At 36.4% G+C, this 21159-nt stretch overlaps 1 protein-coding gene across 2 annotated transcripts in view; it reads right to left on the bottom strand.

Annotated features, from left to right (window-relative positions):
• Positions 1-21159, bottom strand: part of VAPA (VAMP associated protein A) — a 60370-nt gene that overhangs the window by 14659 nt on the left and 24552 nt on the right. The window contains exons 2-5 of one of the 2 annotated variants that reach the window (XM_064294730.1): positions 17908-18060; positions 14878-14981; positions 14438-14518; positions 73-207 (exon numbers count right to left, since the gene is read on the bottom strand). In XM_064294730.1, coding sequence (XP_064150800.1) covers positions 73-207; positions 14438-14518; positions 14878-14981; positions 17908-18060 — 473 coding nt within the window. The remainder of the gene's footprint in view (positions 1-72; positions 208-14437; positions 14519-14877; positions 14982-17907; positions 18061-21159) is intronic. The other variant, XM_064294731.1, reaches the window with a different exon arrangement.

The raw sequence follows: 21159 nt of genomic DNA, 5'->3' as shown, positions 1-21159 counted from the left end.
TATCTACATTAACTTTTGTTTTAATCAGTAATACTAGTAAACTCCTAAGTCTGTTAGCTCCTTATGACAAACCTTCTGCTTCTCCTGTTTGAACACACTGAGTCCCCTGAGATCATTCTTCATGTTATAACTGGCAGGTGTTGCAACTGTGCTGTTGATGCTGTTCAATGAGGTGATAGCCGTAGCAGTCCCTGGTGGAGTTATACCCTGAGGTGGCATGGGAAACATTCTCAGATTCACACCCAATTCTGATTTCTTCTGCATGATACTGGGAACGACTAACAAAAAGCATTAGACTCTAGAACATTCACATTTTACTCTATAAAACTGTCTTATACATAAGAAATAATACTAATGAATGATAGCTATATTTAAGGAAAAAAAAGCTTCTGACCTTTTATTTCTCAACAAAATTAGCTATGATCAACTTGTATTAGATTCACTGATTGAATTCATACATATTTTTAAATTATGCTAGCTTCATGGAATCCTAAAATGAGTACCTTCTAACTCCAACTTTGTGGCACTTAATGTTTTTATATACTTGATATCTGAAAAACAAGCATTTTCATGTTTTCTTATCCTTGATAACACTTAATCTGCATACTGATTTTAAGTTAAATAAATTTTTCCATTAATGATGTATAACCCTCTCTTGTACTCAACATCTCCCCAATACAAGACCTAATAAACAAATTAAAAGACTCATAAAACACTGTGATGCGCCATTATCTCCAACGTTCTCTTCCTTTTAACAATCAATCTTGATTAATACAGGTAAAAATAATACTACACAAAAAGATTGGTACAGGCTCTGAAATAACCCAGAACACTGTATATAAGAGAAATGAATAATGCATCCTCTCCCAATCTGTTCTGCACCTTAACAAAAAATAATATATGTTTCATCATATCATGTCTTTGTAATAAGAGACCCCTGAAATTCCCTGTTCTTTACAGCTCTTCAGCCTCCATTAAGACAAATCAATATTTTGAGAAAATGTATCATCATCAAATGTTAGATGGAGAACATAAATAAGATGCAATACATTCAAGATATTTGGGAAATACCTATTGGAGGCCTCAAAATAAACCAAACTTTTTAAAAAATTGAATATAAAGTGAATATTCAATTAAACAACAGAAATAACAAGTTAATTAAAACCACACTGAATCCTGAAAAAACACTACCACTAAACTGGACATTCAATTTTACAACACAAAGTTAGTAACAGCTAAACAGAGGTCATAATCCAGAGAACCCCATTTTGTAAGATAGTTAAGTCACACTTTAGTACCATCCATCTCCAGCTCCAACTATCAACCAACCACAAAGGGAACATACTGAATGGCTCTCAACACTAGCAATGAAAACAACTGAAGAATCAATTAAAATATACTTAATCAAAGACTTCTGGTCCCTAGAACTAGGATGACTGTATACTTAATGTGCTTAAGGGCAGTACAAGTTTAAACCTATGAATAATTATTAATACCATCTCCTTTTATTCTAAAATAAAAGGGTTTCTGGGTTCCCTAGGTCACTCTGTCTATGACCCAAATCAGAGAGCTATTACCCAAAAAGAAGCCCACATTATAATAATGGTTTAAATAAATTAGGTTATTTCATCATCCAAAAAAAAAGACTTTCGGCGGGGGCCAAGATGGCGGACTAGGTGGACGCTACCGCGGCTCCCTCTTGCAACAAAGACTCGGAAAAACAAGGGAATCGATCACATACATAACAATCTACGAACTCTGAACAACAAGCACAGACTTAGAGACGGAAAACGAACAAATACGGGCAGACAGCGACTGTTTTCAGAACTAGGAGCCAGCGCACCAGCTGACTACTTGGAAAATCTAGTTTCCCAGTGATGGCTCGGAGACAGCAGTCCATATCAAACCACATAAAGAAACAGACCATGACAGCTTCTCCAACCCCCCAAACAAAAGAAGCAAAATCTTTCCCAAATGAAGATACAATCCTGGAATTATCAGATACAGAATATAAAAAACTAATTTACAGAATGCTTAAAGATATCACAAATGAAATTAGGATAAATGCAGAAAAAGCCAAGGAACACACTGATAAAACTGTTGAAGAACTCAAAAAGATTATTCAAGAACATAGTGGAAAAATTAACAAGTTGCAAGAATCCATAGAGAGACAGCATGTAGAAATCCAAAAGATTAACAATAAAATTACAGAATTTGACAACGCAATAGAAAGTCAGAGGAGCAGACTCGAGCAATTAGAATGTAGACTGGGACTTCTGGAGGACCAGGGAAACAACACCAACATAGCTGAAAAAAAATCAGATAAAAGAATTAAAAAAAATGAAGAAACCCTAAGAATCATGTGGGACTCTATCAAGAAGGATAACTTGCGAGTAACTGGAGTCCCAGAACAGGGAGGGGGGACAGAAAACACAGAGAAAATAGTTGAAGAACTCCTGACAGAAAACTTCCCTGACATCATGAAAGAAGAAAGGATATCTATCCAAGATGCTCATCGAACCCCATTTAAGATTGATCCAAAAAGAAAAACACCAAGACATATCATCATCAAACTTGCCAAAACCAAAGACAAACAGAAAATTTTAAAAGCAGCCAGGGAGAAAAGAAAGGTTTCCTTCAAGGGAGAATCAATAAGAATAAGTTCAGACTACTCAGCAGAAACCATGCAGGCAAGAAGGGAATGGGACGACATATACAGAGCACTAAACGAGAAAAACTGCCAACCAAGGATCATATATCCAGCAAAACTCTCTCTGAAATATGAAGGAGAAATTAAGATATTTACAGATAAACACAAGTTTAGAGAATTTGCAAAAACTAAACCAAGACTGCAAGAAATGCTAAAGGAGATTGTTTGGCCGGATGACCAATAATATCAGGTACCAGCACAATACAAGGTCACAAAACAGAACGTCCTGATATCAACGCAACTCAAACAGGGAAAGCACAAAAACAAACAAATTAAGACTAATTCTAAAAAATAAATAAATAAACAAAATAATACACACAACAGGAAATCATGGAAATCAATAGATAAACGATCAAAATAATCAAAAAAGAGGGACTAAATATAGGAGGCATTGAACTGCCAGATGGAGAGTGATACAAGGCGAAATAGAAGGATACAAGTTAGGTTTTTACTTAGAAAAATAGGGGTAAATAAAAAGGTAACCACAAAAAGGAATATCAATCCCATAACTCAAGAAAAAAGCCAAGAAAAACGTAACGACTCAATAAACACAAAGTTAAACATTATGAAAATGAGGATCTCACAAGCTACTAAGAAAAACGTCTCAGCACAAAAAAGCATGTGGAAAAATGAAATGGCCAACAACACACATGAAAAGGCATCAAAATGACAGCACTAAAAACTTACTTATCTATAATTACGCTGAATGTAAATGGACTAAATGCACCAATAAAGAGACAGAGAGTCACGGACTGGATAAAAAAACACGATCCATCTATATGCTGCCTACAAGAGACATACCTTAGACTTAGAGACACAAACAAACTAAAACTCAAAGGATGGAAAAAAATATATCAAGCAAACAATAAGCAAAAAAGAAGAGGAGTAGCAATATTAATTTCTGACAAAATAGACTTCAGACTTAAATCCGCCACAAAGGATAAAGAAGGACACTATATAATGATAAAAGGGACAATTGATCAGGAAGACATAACCATATTAAATATTTACGCACCTAATGACAGGGCTGCAAGATACATAAATCAAATTTTAACAGAATTGAAAAGTGAGATAGACACCTCCACATATATAGTAGGAGACTTCAACACACCACTTTCGGAGAAGGACAGGACATCCAGTAAGAAGCTCAATAGAGACACGGAAGACCTACTTACAACAATCAACCAACTTGACCTCATTGACTTATACAGAACTCTCCACCCAACTGCTGCAAAATATACTTTTTTTTCTAGCGCACATGGAACATTCTCTAGAATAGACCACATATTAGGGCATAAAACAAATCTTTCCAGAATCCAAAACATCGAAATATTACAAAGCATCTTCTCAGACCACAAGGCAATGAAGCTAGAAATCAATAACAGAAAAACTAGGGAAAAGAAATCAAATACTTGGAAAATGAACAATACCCTCCTGAAAAAAGACTGGGTTATAGAAGACATCAAGGAGGGAATAAGGAAATTCTTAGAAAGCACCGAGAATGAAAATACTTCCTATCAAAACCTCTGGGACACAGCAAAAGCAGTGCTCAGAGGCCAATTTATATCGATAAATGCACACATACAAAAAGAAGAAAGAGACAAAATCAGAGAACTGTCCCGACAACTTGAGCAAATAGAAAGTGAGCAACAAAAGAATCCATCAGGCACCCGAAGAAAACAAATAATAAAAATTAGAGCTGAACTAAATGAATTAGAGAACAGAAAAACAATTGAAAGAATTAACAAAGCCAAAAGCTGGTTCTTTGAAAAAATTAACAAAATTGATAAACCATTGGCTAGACTGACTAAAGAAAAACAGGAAAGGAAACAAATAACCCGAATAAGAAACGAGAAGGACCACATCACAACAGAACCAAATGAAATCAAAAGAATCATATCAGATTACTACATAAAACTGTACTCTAACAAATTTGAAAACCTAGAAGAAATGGATAAATTCTTGGAACAATACTACTTACCTAAACTAACACATTCAGAAGTAGAACAACTTAATAGTCCCATAACAAAAAAAGAGATTGAAACGGTAATCAAAAAACTCCCAACAAAAAAAAGTCCTGGCCCAGATGGCTTCACTGCAGAGTTCTACCAAACCTTCAGGGAAGACTTAACACCATTACTATTGAAGGTATTTCAAAGTATAGAAAAAGACGGAATACTACCCAACTCATTCTATGAAGCTACCATCTCCCTGATACCAAAACCAGGTAAAGACATTACAAAAAAAGAAAATTTTAGACCTATATCCCTCATGAACATAGATGCAAAAATCCTTAATAAAATTCTAGCCAATAGAATCCAACAACACATCAAAAAAATAATTCACCCTGATCAAGTGGGATTTATACCAGTTATGCAAGGCTGGTTTCATATCAGAAAAACCATTAATGTAATCCAGCACATAAATAAAACAAAAGACAAAAACCACATGATCTTATCAATTGATGCAGAAAAGGCATTTGACAAAGTCCAACACCCATTTATGATAAAAACTCTCACCAAAATAGGAATTGAAGGAAAATTCCTCAACATAATAAAGGGCATATATGCAAAGCCGACGGCCAATATCACTCTAAATGGAGAGAACCTGAAAGCATTTCCCTTGAGAACGGGAACCAGACAAGGATGCCCTTTATCACCACTCTTATTCAACATCGTACTTGAAGTCCTAGCCAGAGCAATTAGGCTAGACAAAGAAATAAAGGGTATCCAGATTGGTAAGGAGGAAGTAAAGCTATCACTATTTGCAGATGACATGATCGTATACATGGAAAACCCTAAGAAATGCTCCAGAAAACTACTGAAACTAATAGAAGAGTTTGGAAGAGTCTCAGGATATAAAATAAACATACAAAAATCACTTGGATTCCTCTACATCAACAAAAAGAACACCGAAGAGGAAATAACCAAATCAATACCATTCACAGTAGCCCCCAAGAAGATAAAATACTTAGGAATAAATCTTACCAAGGATGTAAAAGACCTATACAAAGAAAACTATAAAACTCTGCTACAAGAAATTCAAAAGGACACACTTAAATGGAAAAACATACCCTGCTCATGGATAGGAAGACTTAACATAGTAAAAATGTCTATTCTACCAAAAGCCATTTATACATACAACGCACTTCCAATCCAAATACCAATGTCATACTTTAAGGGAATAGAGAAACAAATCACTAATTTCATATGGAAAGGAAAGAACCCACGGATAAGCAAAACATTACTGAAAAAGAAGAAGAAAGTGGGAGGCCTCACCCTACCTGATTTCAGAACCTATTATATAGCTACAGTAGTCAAAACAGCCTGGTACTGGTACAACAACAGGCACATAGACCAATGGAACAGAATTGAGAATCCAGATATAAATCCATCCATTTATGAGCAGCTGATATTTGACAAAGGACCAGTGTCAGTCAATTGGGGAAATAATAGTCTTTTTAACAAATGGTGCTGGCATACCTGGATATCCATTTGCAAAAGAATGAAACAGGACCCATACCTCACACCATGCACAAAAACTAACTCCAAGTGGATCAAAGACCTAAACATAAAGACTAAAACGATAAAAATCATGGAAGAAAAAATAGGATCTACCCTAGGAGCCCTAATACAGGGCATAAACAGAATACAAAACATTGCCAAAAATGATGAAGAGAAACCAGATAACTGGGAGCTCCTAAAAATCAAACACCTATGCTCATCTAAAGACTTCACCAAAAGAGTAAAAAGACCACCTACAGACTGGGAAAGAATATTCAGCTATGACATCTCAGACCAGCGCCTGATCTCTAAAATCTACATGATTCTGTCAAAACTCAACCACAAAAAGACAAACAACCCAATCAAGAAGTGGGCAAAGGATATGAACACACATTTCACTAAGGAAGAGATTCAGGCAGCCAACAGATACATGAGAAAATGCTCTCGATCATTAGTCATTAGAGAAATGCAAATTAAAACTACGATGAGATTCCATCTGACACCAACTAGACTGGCATTAATTCAAAAAACACAAAATAATAAATGTTGGAGAGGCTGCGGAGAGACTGGAACTCTCATACACTGCTGGTGGGGTTGTAAAATGGTTCAACCACTTTGGAAATCCATCTGGCGTTATCTTAAACAGTTAGAAATAGAACTACCATACAACCCAGAAATCCCACTCCTCGGAATATACCCTAAAAATACAAGACCCTTCACACAAACAGATATATGCACACCCATGTTTATTGCAGCTCTGTTTACAATAGCAAAAAGCTGGAAGCAAACAAGATGTCCATCAACGGACGAATGGGTAAATAAATTGTGGTATATTCACACAATGGAATACTACGCATCGATAAAGAACAGTGACGAATCTCTGAAACACTTCATAACATGGAGGAATCTGGAAGGCATTATGCTGAGCGAAATGAGTCAGTTGCAAAAGGACAAATATTGTATAAGACCACTATTATAAGATCTTGAGAAATAGAAAAAACGGAAAAGAACACATACTTTTGTGGTTACAAAGAGGGGAGGGAGGGAGGGAGGGAGGGAGAGGGCTTTTTATTGATCAATCTGTAGATGGGAACTGCTTTGGGTGAAGGGAAAGACAACACTCAAAACATGGAAGGTCAGCCTAATTGGACAGGATTAAAAGTAAAGAGGTTTCCGAGATAAAATGAAAGCTTCAAAGGATAGCGAAGCAGGGGCTGGGGTCTGGGGAACTTGGTTTGAGAGGACTTCTAAATCAATGGGCAAAACAATTCTATTATGAAAACACTCTGCATCCCACTTTGAATTGTGGCACCTGGGGTCCTAAATGCCAACAAGCAGCCATCTAAAATACATTAATTGGTCTCAACCCACCGGGAGCAAAGGCAAAGGAAGAACACCAAGGTCACACGACAACTAAGAACCCAAGAGACAGAAAGGGCCACTTGAACCAGAGACCTACAATATCCTGAGACCAGAAGAACTAGTTGGTGCCCGGCCACAATCGATGTCTGCCCTGTCAGGGAACACAACAGACAACTCCTGAGGGAGCAGGAGACCAATGGGATACAGACCCCAAATTCTCATTAGAAGACCACACCTAATGGTATGATTGCGACTAGAGGAATCCCAGAGACAATGCTCCCCAGAACTTCTGATGGTACAGGACAGGAACCATCCCCGAAGACAAATCATCAGGCATGAAAAGGACTGGTCAGTGGGGGGGAGAGAGATACTGATGAAGAGTGAGCTAATTAAATCAGGTGGACACAGGAGAGTGTGTTGGCAACTCTTGACTGGAGGGGGGATGGGAAGATAGAGAGGGAAGAAGGTAAAATTGGCACGAAACGAGAGAATGTAAGGGCTGACTCAATAGGGGGAGAGCAAGTGGGAGAAGGGAGTAAGATGTATGTAAACCTACATGTGACAGACTGATTGGAATGGTAAATGTTCGCTTGAAGCTTAATAAAAATTAAAAAAAAAAAAAGACTTTCTTAAGCTAAAAATAAAAACAGACTCAACTACTATACTTCTAAAGCTCACACCTTTCTTACCCTACAAGATGGCCACAAAACTTCGTTTTCTTATTTATATATTCAGTATCAAGGCCCTAAAAAGCATAAAGAAATCAACAAAATAATACCATAACCTCTGCCTACTGTTATCAGAACTGTGTAAATGCCCAGGAAATAAGAGCGTACCTAAAAAGATCAAGATCCTCAAACATACTGTACTTACATAAATGCTACCGGGGGGAGGCTGCAGGGACAGGGTGAAGGAGTAGGGTGGGACTATTAACTTGAAACATTCGATCAACATCACAAAATTGAAGACCTGTTATCTACACCATCTTGAAAAATGGATCAACCGTGATAGCTATTGTGGTAACTGCTTTGGGTATGAATCAAATTTTTCTAAGTTGATAACTAAAGATCATAAATTCTGATGACCAGCTCTTTAAAAGCAGATGTACGAGAGAGCACTAACTCAACATGGACTTCTCTACTGCTCCAAAAACTAAATGAGATTGAATATAAGTACATCTACCATCCAGAGGGAGGGGTGTATTAAATCTTAAATTTTCACCAGCAATTCAGTTCATAGCTAAGACTGAATTGTGCTTAAGTCAACATACTTTTTAACAACATACAATTAATAAACTGAAAAAAAGAATAAAGGGTCAAAAGACCTCAAGGAATTTATTATACCACAATAAAAATTAAAAGCTTTTTAAAATCTACATTACCAACATAATTTCCATTATATTTTTATTAATCTTGCACATTTAGAAATGTATCTTTAACGGAGTGTCATCTTTAATCAATTTGTATAAATGAGGACCTAGCATCATAGATCACTTCATCAATTTATCTGAAGTAAACTGAAAAACTATTATCTAGGTATCACACTATCCAATAATGCCCTCATTTCCAAAGAAGTTTCAGACTAAACCCAAGATATACACACCAAAAAGAGGATGTTAAGTAATCTTATCTATAAATGCTAGAAAGAAACCACTATTGAAGATACTATGACTTGGATTAGTTTTCTTGGTTCAAAGGTTTAGCTTCATGGGTGTAGCCAGTCAGCTGGCTGGCCTAAAGTTATTTTTAGAGTTTTCGTTCCACCTCCTAGTTCAGTGGGTAGTGCCTGGGGTCTTAAAACCTTGCCAGCAACCACTCAAGATACAACAATTGGTCTCTATTCTCCTGGAAGGGCAGAGGAAGGAGACCCTGGAATCAGAGAACACAATGAACTGCAGGTTTAATTGCCTCCATGACCTACCACCTCCTTTGTCATGAGACCAGAAGAAATGCATGGCCCAGCTACAATTCCTGAACATTTTGATCAAGGATCCAATAGATAGATCCTGATCAAAAGAGAAAAATCAGGAAACAGAACTTCAAATTCACATGGATCCCAGACTTACTGGATCCACTGAGACTGCGGGAATCCCTCAATCTATTGCCTGGAAATAATCTTTAAACCTTGAAACAAAACTATCCCATGAAGCCAACTCAACAAGTTTAGCTCACTTAATAAAGAACATTTGCCTAAAGCACTATGCTCTTATAAAAGACGACACAAGTGTAAACTGACAACAGTTCCTCTGAAGCACAGATGAGACCTTTAAAGGGCAGAGTCTAAATTAATGGTGATATAACAATATAGATAGAACAGTGGGCCAATGTGAAATATGTAATCAATGTCAATGAACTGCACATGTAGAAACTGTGAAAAGACATAAATGTTTGGCTGTACATAATACTGCCACAAAAAAAAGATATTATGATTTTAAAGCATTTTTATCAACTTCATCTGCAAATCATACTGAACTGGAAACACATGACAGAATTATCCATAGGGTCTTATTGCCACAGGAATGAAGCATTATGGAAGAGATGTTTCATATGTATTTTTACATAGATATAAAAGGTTAAGCATTGTTACAATAAAAAAAAACAAGAAAAAACAAAAATTTTATATATGTTTTGTTCCATGATAAAAGCTTCAGATTTGGCACTCTGAGGTTTCGTACCTTCCACAAAGGATAGGATACAACATTAAATTAATGACTTGACGGAAAGTCACATAATCAACTAAACCCAGGTGGAACTGGGTCTGCTGTCAGACTGCAATGAATTTAAAACATTTCTCGATAATTAACATTTCTTGAAGAGTCTGCAGGTTAACAGCACCACAAGAATGGGTTTAGGCAGGAACGGTCAGTGTCCCCCAAAGTGTATTTTACAGAAAAACAGATATTCCATGAGAAGTTAACGGTGTTACATTAAATAAAAAAAGAAATACTTGGTCAAACATAGTTCTCTCAGTCTTCTTTACTGTAGGTCTTTACTGTAGGCTTTCTTCATTGTAGATCAAATAAGCCACATGAAACATGGTATTGTAGTATTTTTCGAAAATCATTTGACCACAGAACTCTTCCAAATCTAATACCCTTTGGGAAACACTGCCTTATAAAAACATAGCTGTGTTTCAGCCTCCTCTTTCTAACATACACATTCATCAATTAAGGCCACCTCTAGATTGCGTACAATGCAGATGTAGATGCGTTTCTGCACGCTTCAATTACATAAATTTGAAATGATGATATAATGAAATATTAAAACGTCTCACTTTGTATGAACAACTTAAAATGTGAACTCCAAACACTTAAAAATATCCATCAAGAATCGTAACTGCAAAGCTAGTGAGCCCTGTGAACCAAAAGCCACGTTTATCATATTGCTACATGGCAACAAACCCTTTAGCTGTTTCAGAGGTACTGCCCATCCTTGTCAGGACAGGCGTTGGATTGTGTAGGTTTTGAATTAGCCAAGATCTTCAAGAACATATCTCAAGCATAAAATGTAATCGCTACCACAAGAAATAAAAGAATAAGCATCATCCTTTGTGCTGCTGACACAATTTATCATTAGAACTTTACCGTTTGAAGAAATGCCTTCGAATGACAACTGGACCTGAACTCTTAATCCTGGCCAAGAGAATTGGCTTGATAGGAATTCTGACACAGTTAAAAACTGGTATCTTGCCCCTAAAAGAAACTATAGCTTCTCGAAGAAATGGCTGATTCCAGGTTTGGGCCTAGAAAAAATCTTACCATATTAGGTTACAAGAAAGTTATCAAAGACTAAAGGTAAAAAAAACTCAGGAACCAACTTGAAGAGGCTCCTGATAGGCAGTCAGAGCACCAATAAGGATAATAACTGCAAGGAGTTGAAACACAAATATGTTTAAATCCATTTTAAGTTTATAATATTACCGAAGGGAGGAAGAGGAGGAAAAGCAGAAAGGAAAAGTGATTGTATATCTATCATCAGAGGGATACTTCTGAACTAACGCATTTCTTAAAAACCTGTAACCAAGCGTCAAAAAGCTCAGGCATTTTTCCTGCTTTTATAAACTCTATCGCTGAATAAACAAATATTACTTGAGAGAAATTTTCTCTTTATAGAAGTATCTTAGCTAATAAATGAAGTAGGAATAACAGAATATCACCATTATGCAAATGAAAATGAATTAATGGAACTAGATTGATTTTCTCCATCTCTCAGCATACTGACATTTTGAGCCTGGTAACTGTTATGGAGAGCTGCCCTCTGCATTGTAGGATGTTTAATAGCATCCCAGGCCTCTACCAACTAAATGTCAGTAGCGTTCCCACATGCCCACACCCACCCTCACCCCCTCAGCTATTACTACCAAAAATGTCTCCAGACATTGCCGATGTCCCCGGGGCGGCGGGGGGGGGGGGGGGGGCGGAGATCACCCCTGGTTAAGAATCATTCATCTAGACATTGTGCCTTCAGTGATTTCTGGCTTAACACCCCCCCACCAAAAGGAGATACATATTTCCTTGAGAGAACACATAACCACCTATGAAGCAGTCTTGCCCCCAACTCCCCTGCCACCAAAACCATTCTAAATTTAATCAAGCCTCTACATCCAACTACCAATTTAGGAAGAAAATATCAAGGACAGTGGAAAACTTCAATGACATCACAGGAAGCAATCAGCAAAATCTAGACCATGGGAAAGTCTATACAACAAGCCCAGTCGCTTTAAGAAATAATTTGCGAGAGAGAAGCAGAAGGAACTTATAGATGAAAAGACTTAAGAAATAGATCAACCAATAGCAGCATGCTGACTTTATTCTGATCTTGATTCAAACCAACTGCAAAACAAAATTTTAAATCACATTTGTGAAAGCTGCCTGAATCATTTGGTTTATTACCAGATTATTAAAATTTAAAGGCGCAATAACGGTATTGTGGTTACCATTATTTTTTTCCTTTTCAATCTTTTTCCTTTTTTTTAAGTCATTATCTTTGGGAAATACATACTGAAATAGTTACAGATGAAATTATATGATGTCTTGGATTTGCCCTAAAATAAAATGTGCGATGGAAAGTGGTGGGGTTTAAATGAAAAAAGATTAACCATAAGCTGATGAATGGGTTCACTCCTGTCTACTTTTCTATGTGCTTGATTTTCCACAATAGAATATTTAAAACAAAAAAAATCATTAGCAGATACTCCCTACAATTTAATTGGAATATTAACTATACCAGGAGTCCAAGTAGTTTAATTAGTAGAAGTACATTCTACAGCTAGCTCACCCAGGCTCAAAATCAGATATTCTCTGAAGTACTTTGAAGTTACTCAACAGCCTCTGCTTTAGCACTTGCTCTGAAATGGTTCCAGGGCAACTACTGGTGCTCCATCACGTGGGAACTCCATTCAAGCACTAAAGCAGATCTAACTGCTGTCTCGGGTCACGCTGTGCTGTACCTGTATGTACATATATAGCAGGTATGCCTGCTATTCTCCACTAGGCAGTAAAATGGCTAGGCTCAGCTGTGACAGCCATACCATTCTAGCCCTTTTCAGATTTTAATCTCAAATTGTCTGCTATCTAGAACAAAACAGAAGCCCAGACGAAAGAGTCAGATCTAGCTGTTTGTTAAATGATTGTAAAAAATGCCACAAAATTCTAAGTGAAAAAGCATACGAATGTACTTAAAAAAAAAAAGTCAGCCTGACAACATGCTGTTATGTGTTCTAGGTTCCAATAATAAGAGCTGTACAACCAATTAGCTTCCTGGCAGCTTAGGTAAAAGGGAAAGTAAACTCTGAACAGGAAACACAAACATGCGCTGTCCTCACTCTGCAGTAAGAATATACGCAGGCACGTTTTCCCTGATAGGATATACAGCCCAAGTTTTTGTTCTGGGCAAATAGCTCAAATTCTCTTTCTAAAAAGCATACAAAATAATTTAACAGCTAATTACCATTCAGGAACTTTATCATCTCAGTTTACCCTGAAAGAGTAACACAGTAATGGAGCCCATAGAGTAATCTGCGAGTTTACTGTCCAACAGGGCAAATGCCCTCTCTATGAAAGCAATAGTCATGTCAGAGTATAACCAAACTGTGTGCCAAACAATTTTATTTATCCGTATTATCACATATATTAAGTCACCAAAAAGACACTTACCTCCTCTCCAGTCCTTCCTACAAACCATAGAAAAGTATTCAAATTTGCATTCCAGAAGGGGAACAGGGGAAAGGATCACAACCCATTCTATATACATTCATAAGCTACTATATTTTTAAACTACACACATATCCATCGGCCTTCCCCCCAATTTTATTTGCCTCATGCTAATTAATAAGCAATGTAAAGATTATTCACTAGAGAATAAAATCAAATGGATCTGGACCAAAAACAAAATCGAGTAAAATACCTGGACAGTCAGACCTGGAATAAACTCCTTGTCTATGTAAATTAAGTCCTTTATCCCCAAACTGCTGGTATATGGCTGCCAAAAAGCAGTTTATGTCTCTTATTTAATTATATTTATGCATACATATGTCTCATTCCACCCCCGAAAAAAACTTTCAAGTGGCTTAAGTAGTAAAAATTTGACAGAATTTTAAAAAGTTCTTTCTCTAACATGCAGCTTGTACATAAAAGTGAGTATTTCTTTCTTCTTGGATTAAAAAAAAAAGTTCTAAAATGAAAAAAGCATATCAAGTTTTTTGTTTTTCTTTTTTAACCTTAAGTCAAATAAGCACTGAGTCCTTTAAAGTAGGACACCCATATCCCACATTCTGCAAGGCCAAAAACAGAACCAAAACTAATTTCAAGAAGTGGGAGCTTAACAGCTTCCATTTTCCTTATGTTCTTACATTTCCTACTTACCAATTTATCATTTTCATTGGGCATTTCAAATACACATCTCAATTTAGAATCCATTAATTCATCGGGTTTTGCCTCTTTCCACTAGAAACAAACAAGAGCAAACATAAGGCACGTGAGGTATAATCCTGGCAGACAGGCTTCACCTCAAGGGAAAACTAAAGGACGAGTAGCTGCTGGGGGCTCAGCCAGGATTCACTGCCGCACTTTGCATTCCTCACAATAAACTAACTGAAAATACTAAAAAGAGCTACCGGCACCATCTGTGAAAAATCATACAAACATTTCTAGAGATTACAGGACTTTCTTTGTAGTAGTGGCATTTCTAAAGTTATTATTAAGAAATACTATTTCAAAATTATTAGGTTTGTCAATTGAGAAATAAACAAAACACACAGTTTAAACATTACCCAAAATAAATTCTGTCCAAACTCTACACTTACCACAGCGTCCATATCTGAAGTGTTTGGTGGAGCAAAAATTGTCTGTACCATAAACTTATGTTTACTCTTCTCATTTGGATCATAGTCAAAAGGCTGTAGCATTACTAAACAAGAAGAAACAACACATTATATTGTCTTCTGTGTCTGTTTGCTTCTTACCATCCCTATTACCTCCTTTATGACATGAAAATTAAAAAACAAAACAGGAGGGGTTTCAAGAAACCAACACTAGATTATTTACATTAAGACTCCAGAATTAACTTTATGATTCCAATTATTTTTAAGTTATCCACCTTTCTGCTCTGCTAAGTCTTAAACAATCTGGCTAGTTTAAGAAAATTTTCAAAACTTTGCAAAAATTAATTATGATAATGCCTATAAGCTAAAATTAAACCCTGTAAGCTATTTATCAAAATTAGTTTTAATATCAATTTAGGCTTCATTTTTGTATTTGGTAATAATATCTAAAATTAGACAATTTGAGGTATTTAAAGGAGAACTACTGGTAACAAAAACTATCATTTATTGTTTTAATATAACATGTTAATTTTTCTAAAATCAATTTTAAATAAAGACCAACCTACTTAAGAAGAATATCAACTTGTTTAAATCCGATTATAAAAGCAAGTAAAGAAGAAAAACACACAGCTTAAAAAATTCTGAATTAAACAAACAAAACCACTGCCATCAAGTAGATTCTGACACATAAGCGACACTATAGGACAGGGCAGAACTGCCCCACAGGGTGTCCAAGGAGCACCTAGTGGATTCAAACTGCTGACCTTTTGGTTAGCAACCAAACTCTTAACCACTATGCCACTAGGGTTTCCACGAATCCTGGATTAGAGTCGCAATAATTGGATCAACATTTTTTTCTAGGCATTTATGATTTTCAGAGGCTCCATCTGGTTATAAGTCACACTAAATTTATGCAATAAAATAAATTTAATATATGAGACTGCAAACAGACAAAATACTGTATTGTGGAGCTTTTCCCTAATACTTCAATTATTTCTAAGACATATATATGATGGTGTCAACACTTTCAAAAAGATAACTGCAATTAAGAAACTGTAAGAAATATCAATTGCGTAAGAAAATTGTATGTATGACTGAGAACTCCATTAACTCCCGTGATGATTAAAGTTTTTTTTCAAGGGGGCCAAATACACAGGGGCAGAAAATGCACAGGATAAGTGCCACAGAGTCAAGATAGAGCCCAATACAATTCCAATAACAACAGTCACTGAGCAATTACTGTAGGCTGATCAATATTTGCCAAAAATTTGAGGATAAGAAGAAAGCTTAAAGCAGTTATAACTTTGTAACAGCTATGCTCTATTAAGTCTGCAGACCATATAACATAAAAGACAATTTTTAAAACATGCATAAATACTTTTAAAAAGGGAGAGAAGAAAAAAGAAATGACTATGTAGTATACAGTGTTAATCAGGAAAAGGCAGCCAAAGAAAGCAGAGTTCGAGTGAATCCTTATATGTAAAGGCAGTGCGCTAAGTCTGAGGGCACGCTGTGCAATTAGCACCTAGTTTGTTTCAAGTTTTTAATAAGTCAGGTGCTCAATACAAGGGGTTTATGTGGGAGAGAGTGCTGATAAAAGCATAAAGTTTCTTAAGAAATATTAATACAGTAAAAGGTCAGCAATCCAGAACCCTCAAATAAATATGAATAGCCTTACGAATTCCTACGGGTATAACTTCACCAAAAACTGTTTTTAATCATGTGGACAGAAATAATTCTATCCTCTTCCAATCTAGCTAAAGGCTTAAAGATATAGAGACCAACATCTTATTTTCCATCCATTTTTCCCAGGAACTGCTGAAAGGGACTAAGGTATCAACTTTACAATTAAAATGCACTCCTCCCAAGGCCTCTGACCTCAAGACTCACTAAAACATCTTTTCTAGGCCACCTAGCTCTGAGAGTTTGACTACACCTACTGAGAGAAGATTTATCATCACCAAGACCTCTGTCTTTTACTGCCTTGCAGTCAGGTTCCACTTTTAAATACGTTCAATATGCCTGCTCTAGGCTCTCACTCTTTGTATAATTTGCCATTTTTAATCTGCTGTGGGCTTAAAAACCAGAAAACTGATACCGAATTATTATAGTATTTTATTTTAGATGCTCCTGTAAGAATCATCCAGGAAGTTTTTTTTGTTGTTGTTTTTAAAAACATACACATGCCCAGGCCATGTCCCCAGAGATTCTGATCTGGGAGAGGCTGGTGTATGTTCACGCTCCCCACGTTACCAGGACAGAGTGGGAAATGAGAACTACTGCTATAAAGTAAGAGTAAATGGTCTCTGGGTGAGATTCACTTTCTCATGCTCGTTTCCTGTTTCTCAGCTACCTTAGACAACATAGTTAATAGAGTACCGTCTTGGGCTACACGGGAAGAAAAAACAGTTTATAACGTTAACTGTGGCACCAGCACAGGTTCCACAGCAGGAGGCAGCAAGCCATACGGAAGGAACCAAGGACACTTCTTTGACTATAAGTAAACAAATGAAAGGAGCAACAAAAATAAAGTTTTCAAGTGCAGAACTGTTGGCATTTACAATGAATGAAAAGCTGAAAGACTTACCTGATTTGACACAACAGACAATAAGGAGGTACTGTATATTTCTAAGCAAATGAACTGAAAAAACACTTCTACAGCTACATGTAACACATAATAAGCTAGAGATCCAAACGAGATCAGTCATAAAAACATGGTGTAATATTTCAAAGACAAAATAATTAGGACAGAAATTGTGGTAGCAGACTACAGAAAAGAATAGATCTAAAAGTTTTTAACTGATCATTACTCATAAATTGATCATACCTCCCGTAAGGATGCAAGATGAGGGTGAGCAATTTTCTGGCAGTTTGCATATGGTAAGATAACAGGAGGGCACCATTAAAGGCACAGCCAGAATAACTAAGAGCGACTTTATTCCCTCCACATCAAACCAAATTAAACAAAATCATAAAATGTTAAAATTCAAAACTCAGAAAGTGATTTGCTACCTGAAACAGTCACAGTCAACCCTGGGTCGATAATTCCACTGTTGGGCCTCACACAGTACCGGCGAGGAGCTGTAGTCTTCACTTTGAAACACACTTTTCTATCCGATGGATTTCTCAATTTAAGATTTGTAGTGACTACATCTGTGAAGGGGCCTGTAAGGTTTAAAAATTAAAAAGACATTTAACTGTATTCGCAATTTTGAAAATAAGAGAATTCAAAACTGAATGTATATAATCCCAATTTCATTTAAAGTATGTATTTAAGTCTACATGCATAAATACACCAAAGGGTTAACAGTGCTTTTCTCATTACAAACGAGTTTTACTTTCTTCATTCTTTATCATGTATTACAAAACATATACAGTGAACATGTACTATTTCTAACCAAAAAGGGCTTTTTAAAAGTCTGAATCTATGAAACCAATTTACAATTGTATTATTACAATAGGCTTTTACTGCACTGCTGACAATATGGGGTTTCCCAGTGGTTTGCAAACCAGTGACCACCTTCACATTCACTTCACTAGGCAAACTGCAAACACCTGGAACAAGAAGACACTATACCAATGACAACAGTGCCCTTGTTTCACCTCAGCTAAGTCTGAGTCAGTCATTCACTCATTCACATATCTGTGAAGTGTTTATTATGTGCACTGTGCCACATGTCCCAGATGCAAAGTTTTTAAGCTTTGGTTCTGCATTCAAAAAACATAAAGTTGCAAAATAAAGAGGCTGAAAAGATGATCCAGTCCTGCCTAAATTAAGTAAGCATTAAACCAGCATATTCTTTTTTTTGTTTGTTTTCTGAAGGAGGAAAAAATTACTGTAATTTTGCCCTTGGCTGAAGAAAATGCTATAGACACGTTTCACAGATTAATTTATAAACTAAATGAATACCTGTTAATTTGGAGACAGAACAGAAACTGCAAACATGTGCCAATCACTGGGGAACAATAATCATATACTTCTAATATTGCAAAAGCAATTTTAAATGGTTCTAAAAACACTCAGTTTTGAGTTACATTTTTTATTTCAAGTTAGATGGCTGAAATCACCAACAGCTACTATAAAGGCAATCTTTAAAATACCTCTTCTTAAACAAGAATAACCATGTCTTTCAAAACTTTATTTCTATCATGGAAGTTCAGAGAAAATTTCTCCTACCAACTGTTGTTGTTAGGTGCCAAAGAGTCAGTTCCAACTCACAGCAATCCTATGCACAACAGAACGAAACGCTACCTGGTCCTGCGCCATCTTCACAATCATTGCTATGTTTGAGCCCATAGTTGCAGCCACTGTCCAACTACCTAGCCCAGATAAAGTTTCCCGTTTTGTTGAATATTGGAAAATTATCTGAGACAAAACCTTGGAGGGGAACAAAAAATACAGTCAAACAAAGAGGCATCAGGTAGAACGCAGGAGATGAAACCAAACAGATCTGCCGAATGTTAGCAACTGGAAGAAAAGACCTTTGTCTACAGACTTGACAAAGGCAAGGCAATTAAAACACAGTTAGCTCATGTCTTAAGAAATGAAATAATTTTATCCTATGCTTAAAAGTTTGTGAGTTGTAAAATAATTTCTAAGAAATAAAGATGCATAACTGGGATGAGAGGGAGACAGAGGTAAGGGAAAATTACAAGGATGCACGTAAAGGCTGAGCACCAGTTACAGGAAAGAAAGCATTTTGGTGGAAAATAACCACCTAAGGCAACAGGTATATGTGGGTTTAAAAACATATACATACAGTACACTCTTCTGAACAGCTTGTTTTAACTATACAGTCAAGTTAATCATCCAATTTGTAGATTATCTTAAACCCTGTGCTGCTTCAACTGCTGACGTTTTTGACCAGCTCCACCACATACATGGCATCTGAGAGTAAAGGAGAAAATTCTCATCTATTTTGCTAAGTGAATCACAAAATGGTTGGAGAAGCATTGTGAACAACTGATAAAACTAGGAGTCTTAAAGACAAGGATTTCTTTTTTTTAACATTCTCAAAGCCCATCGATACTAGAGACCATTGAAAATATGTACACATTTTTACAGGATTATTTCAACTAAACCCAAAAAACCATGGATTAAAACAAAAATTCAATTTCTTCTTAAAACATGACAAAAGAAAACAGTACACAAAACTTTAATTTTGAACAACCCTATGTTTTCATAACCTTTTTTTTTTAATTCTTTTCAATTTTAGAGGAAAACATCAATTATCCAATACAAGGCAAAATAACTCATTTTTTTCAAAACTGACTTTTAATAAAATGACCACGTATCAATTTTCATCAATAAACTCCAGAAGAGTTGTATGACTTCTGAAATAGTATCTAAAATTTATGATATAACCCAGCAGAGCTTATAATCTCCAACAATATATTGTGGTCTTTCTAGACATACAAATGGAAACTATCTGAAGATGAAGATAACATGCCAAAAGGAAAAATCCACCAATTAAAACGAATTTCTTAATGGACGTGCTAACCTTTTGTTTAAAGTGTAAAATGACCTATTAATAAACCCACCTAACAAATGAATTTGAGATTTTCTCCTCCATGTGCCCTCTAACCAAGTCTTTCAATGAGGGTTGCTCCCTGTAGACAGTTCAAGAGTCTGAGCCCATTTTCCTGGTTAAAATGGAAAATTAGCAAGTACTAGTGACCATTACCATAACAATAACCAGACTTCATAGCTTTTAAAAGAGACCTTGGGAAGAAACAGCTGGTCCATTTTTGTGGGTCACAGAACCCTTCAAGAATCTGATGGAAGCTACATCCTAACCCCAGAAAAACACACATAGGTACATATCACAAACATTAAACCCTCGAATTTTTGGTGGGGTACGGGTGATGTAAGGAAGTTGGGGGGAGGGTTGTATCATAAACTCCCTGAAGCCTGCTGGTTAAAAAGACCTGATAAAATCCACCTTTACAGATCCTCAAGACAGAGGAAAAGAGAAGTTACGCAAGTTATTAAAAGGGCTAACTGGGTTGGTTGGGTTTTTTAAAGACAATGCTAAATAATCCAGCTGCTACTGCCCTTTACAGACAGGGAGTTTTTGTTGAGCATCATGACTGAATGGTGCTACTATTGAGGGAGAAAGGAGGCAATGCTAGAGCAAAAAAAAAAAAAAAAAAACCCCCCCACTGCCATCGAGTTGATTCCGACTCATAGCGGCCCTACACCTACAGGACAGAGGAGAGCTGCCCGGCAGAGTCTCCAAGGAGAGCCTGGTGGATTCGAACTGC

Source organism: Loxodonta africana, chromosome 11 (genome assembly GCF_030014295.1).
Source record: "Loxodonta africana isolate mLoxAfr1 chromosome 11, mLoxAfr1.hap2, whole genome shotgun sequence".
Taxonomy (NCBI): Eukaryota; Metazoa; Chordata; class Mammalia; order Proboscidea; family Elephantidae; genus Loxodonta; species Loxodonta africana.
This window is presented reverse-complemented; position numbering and strand designations above follow the sequence as displayed.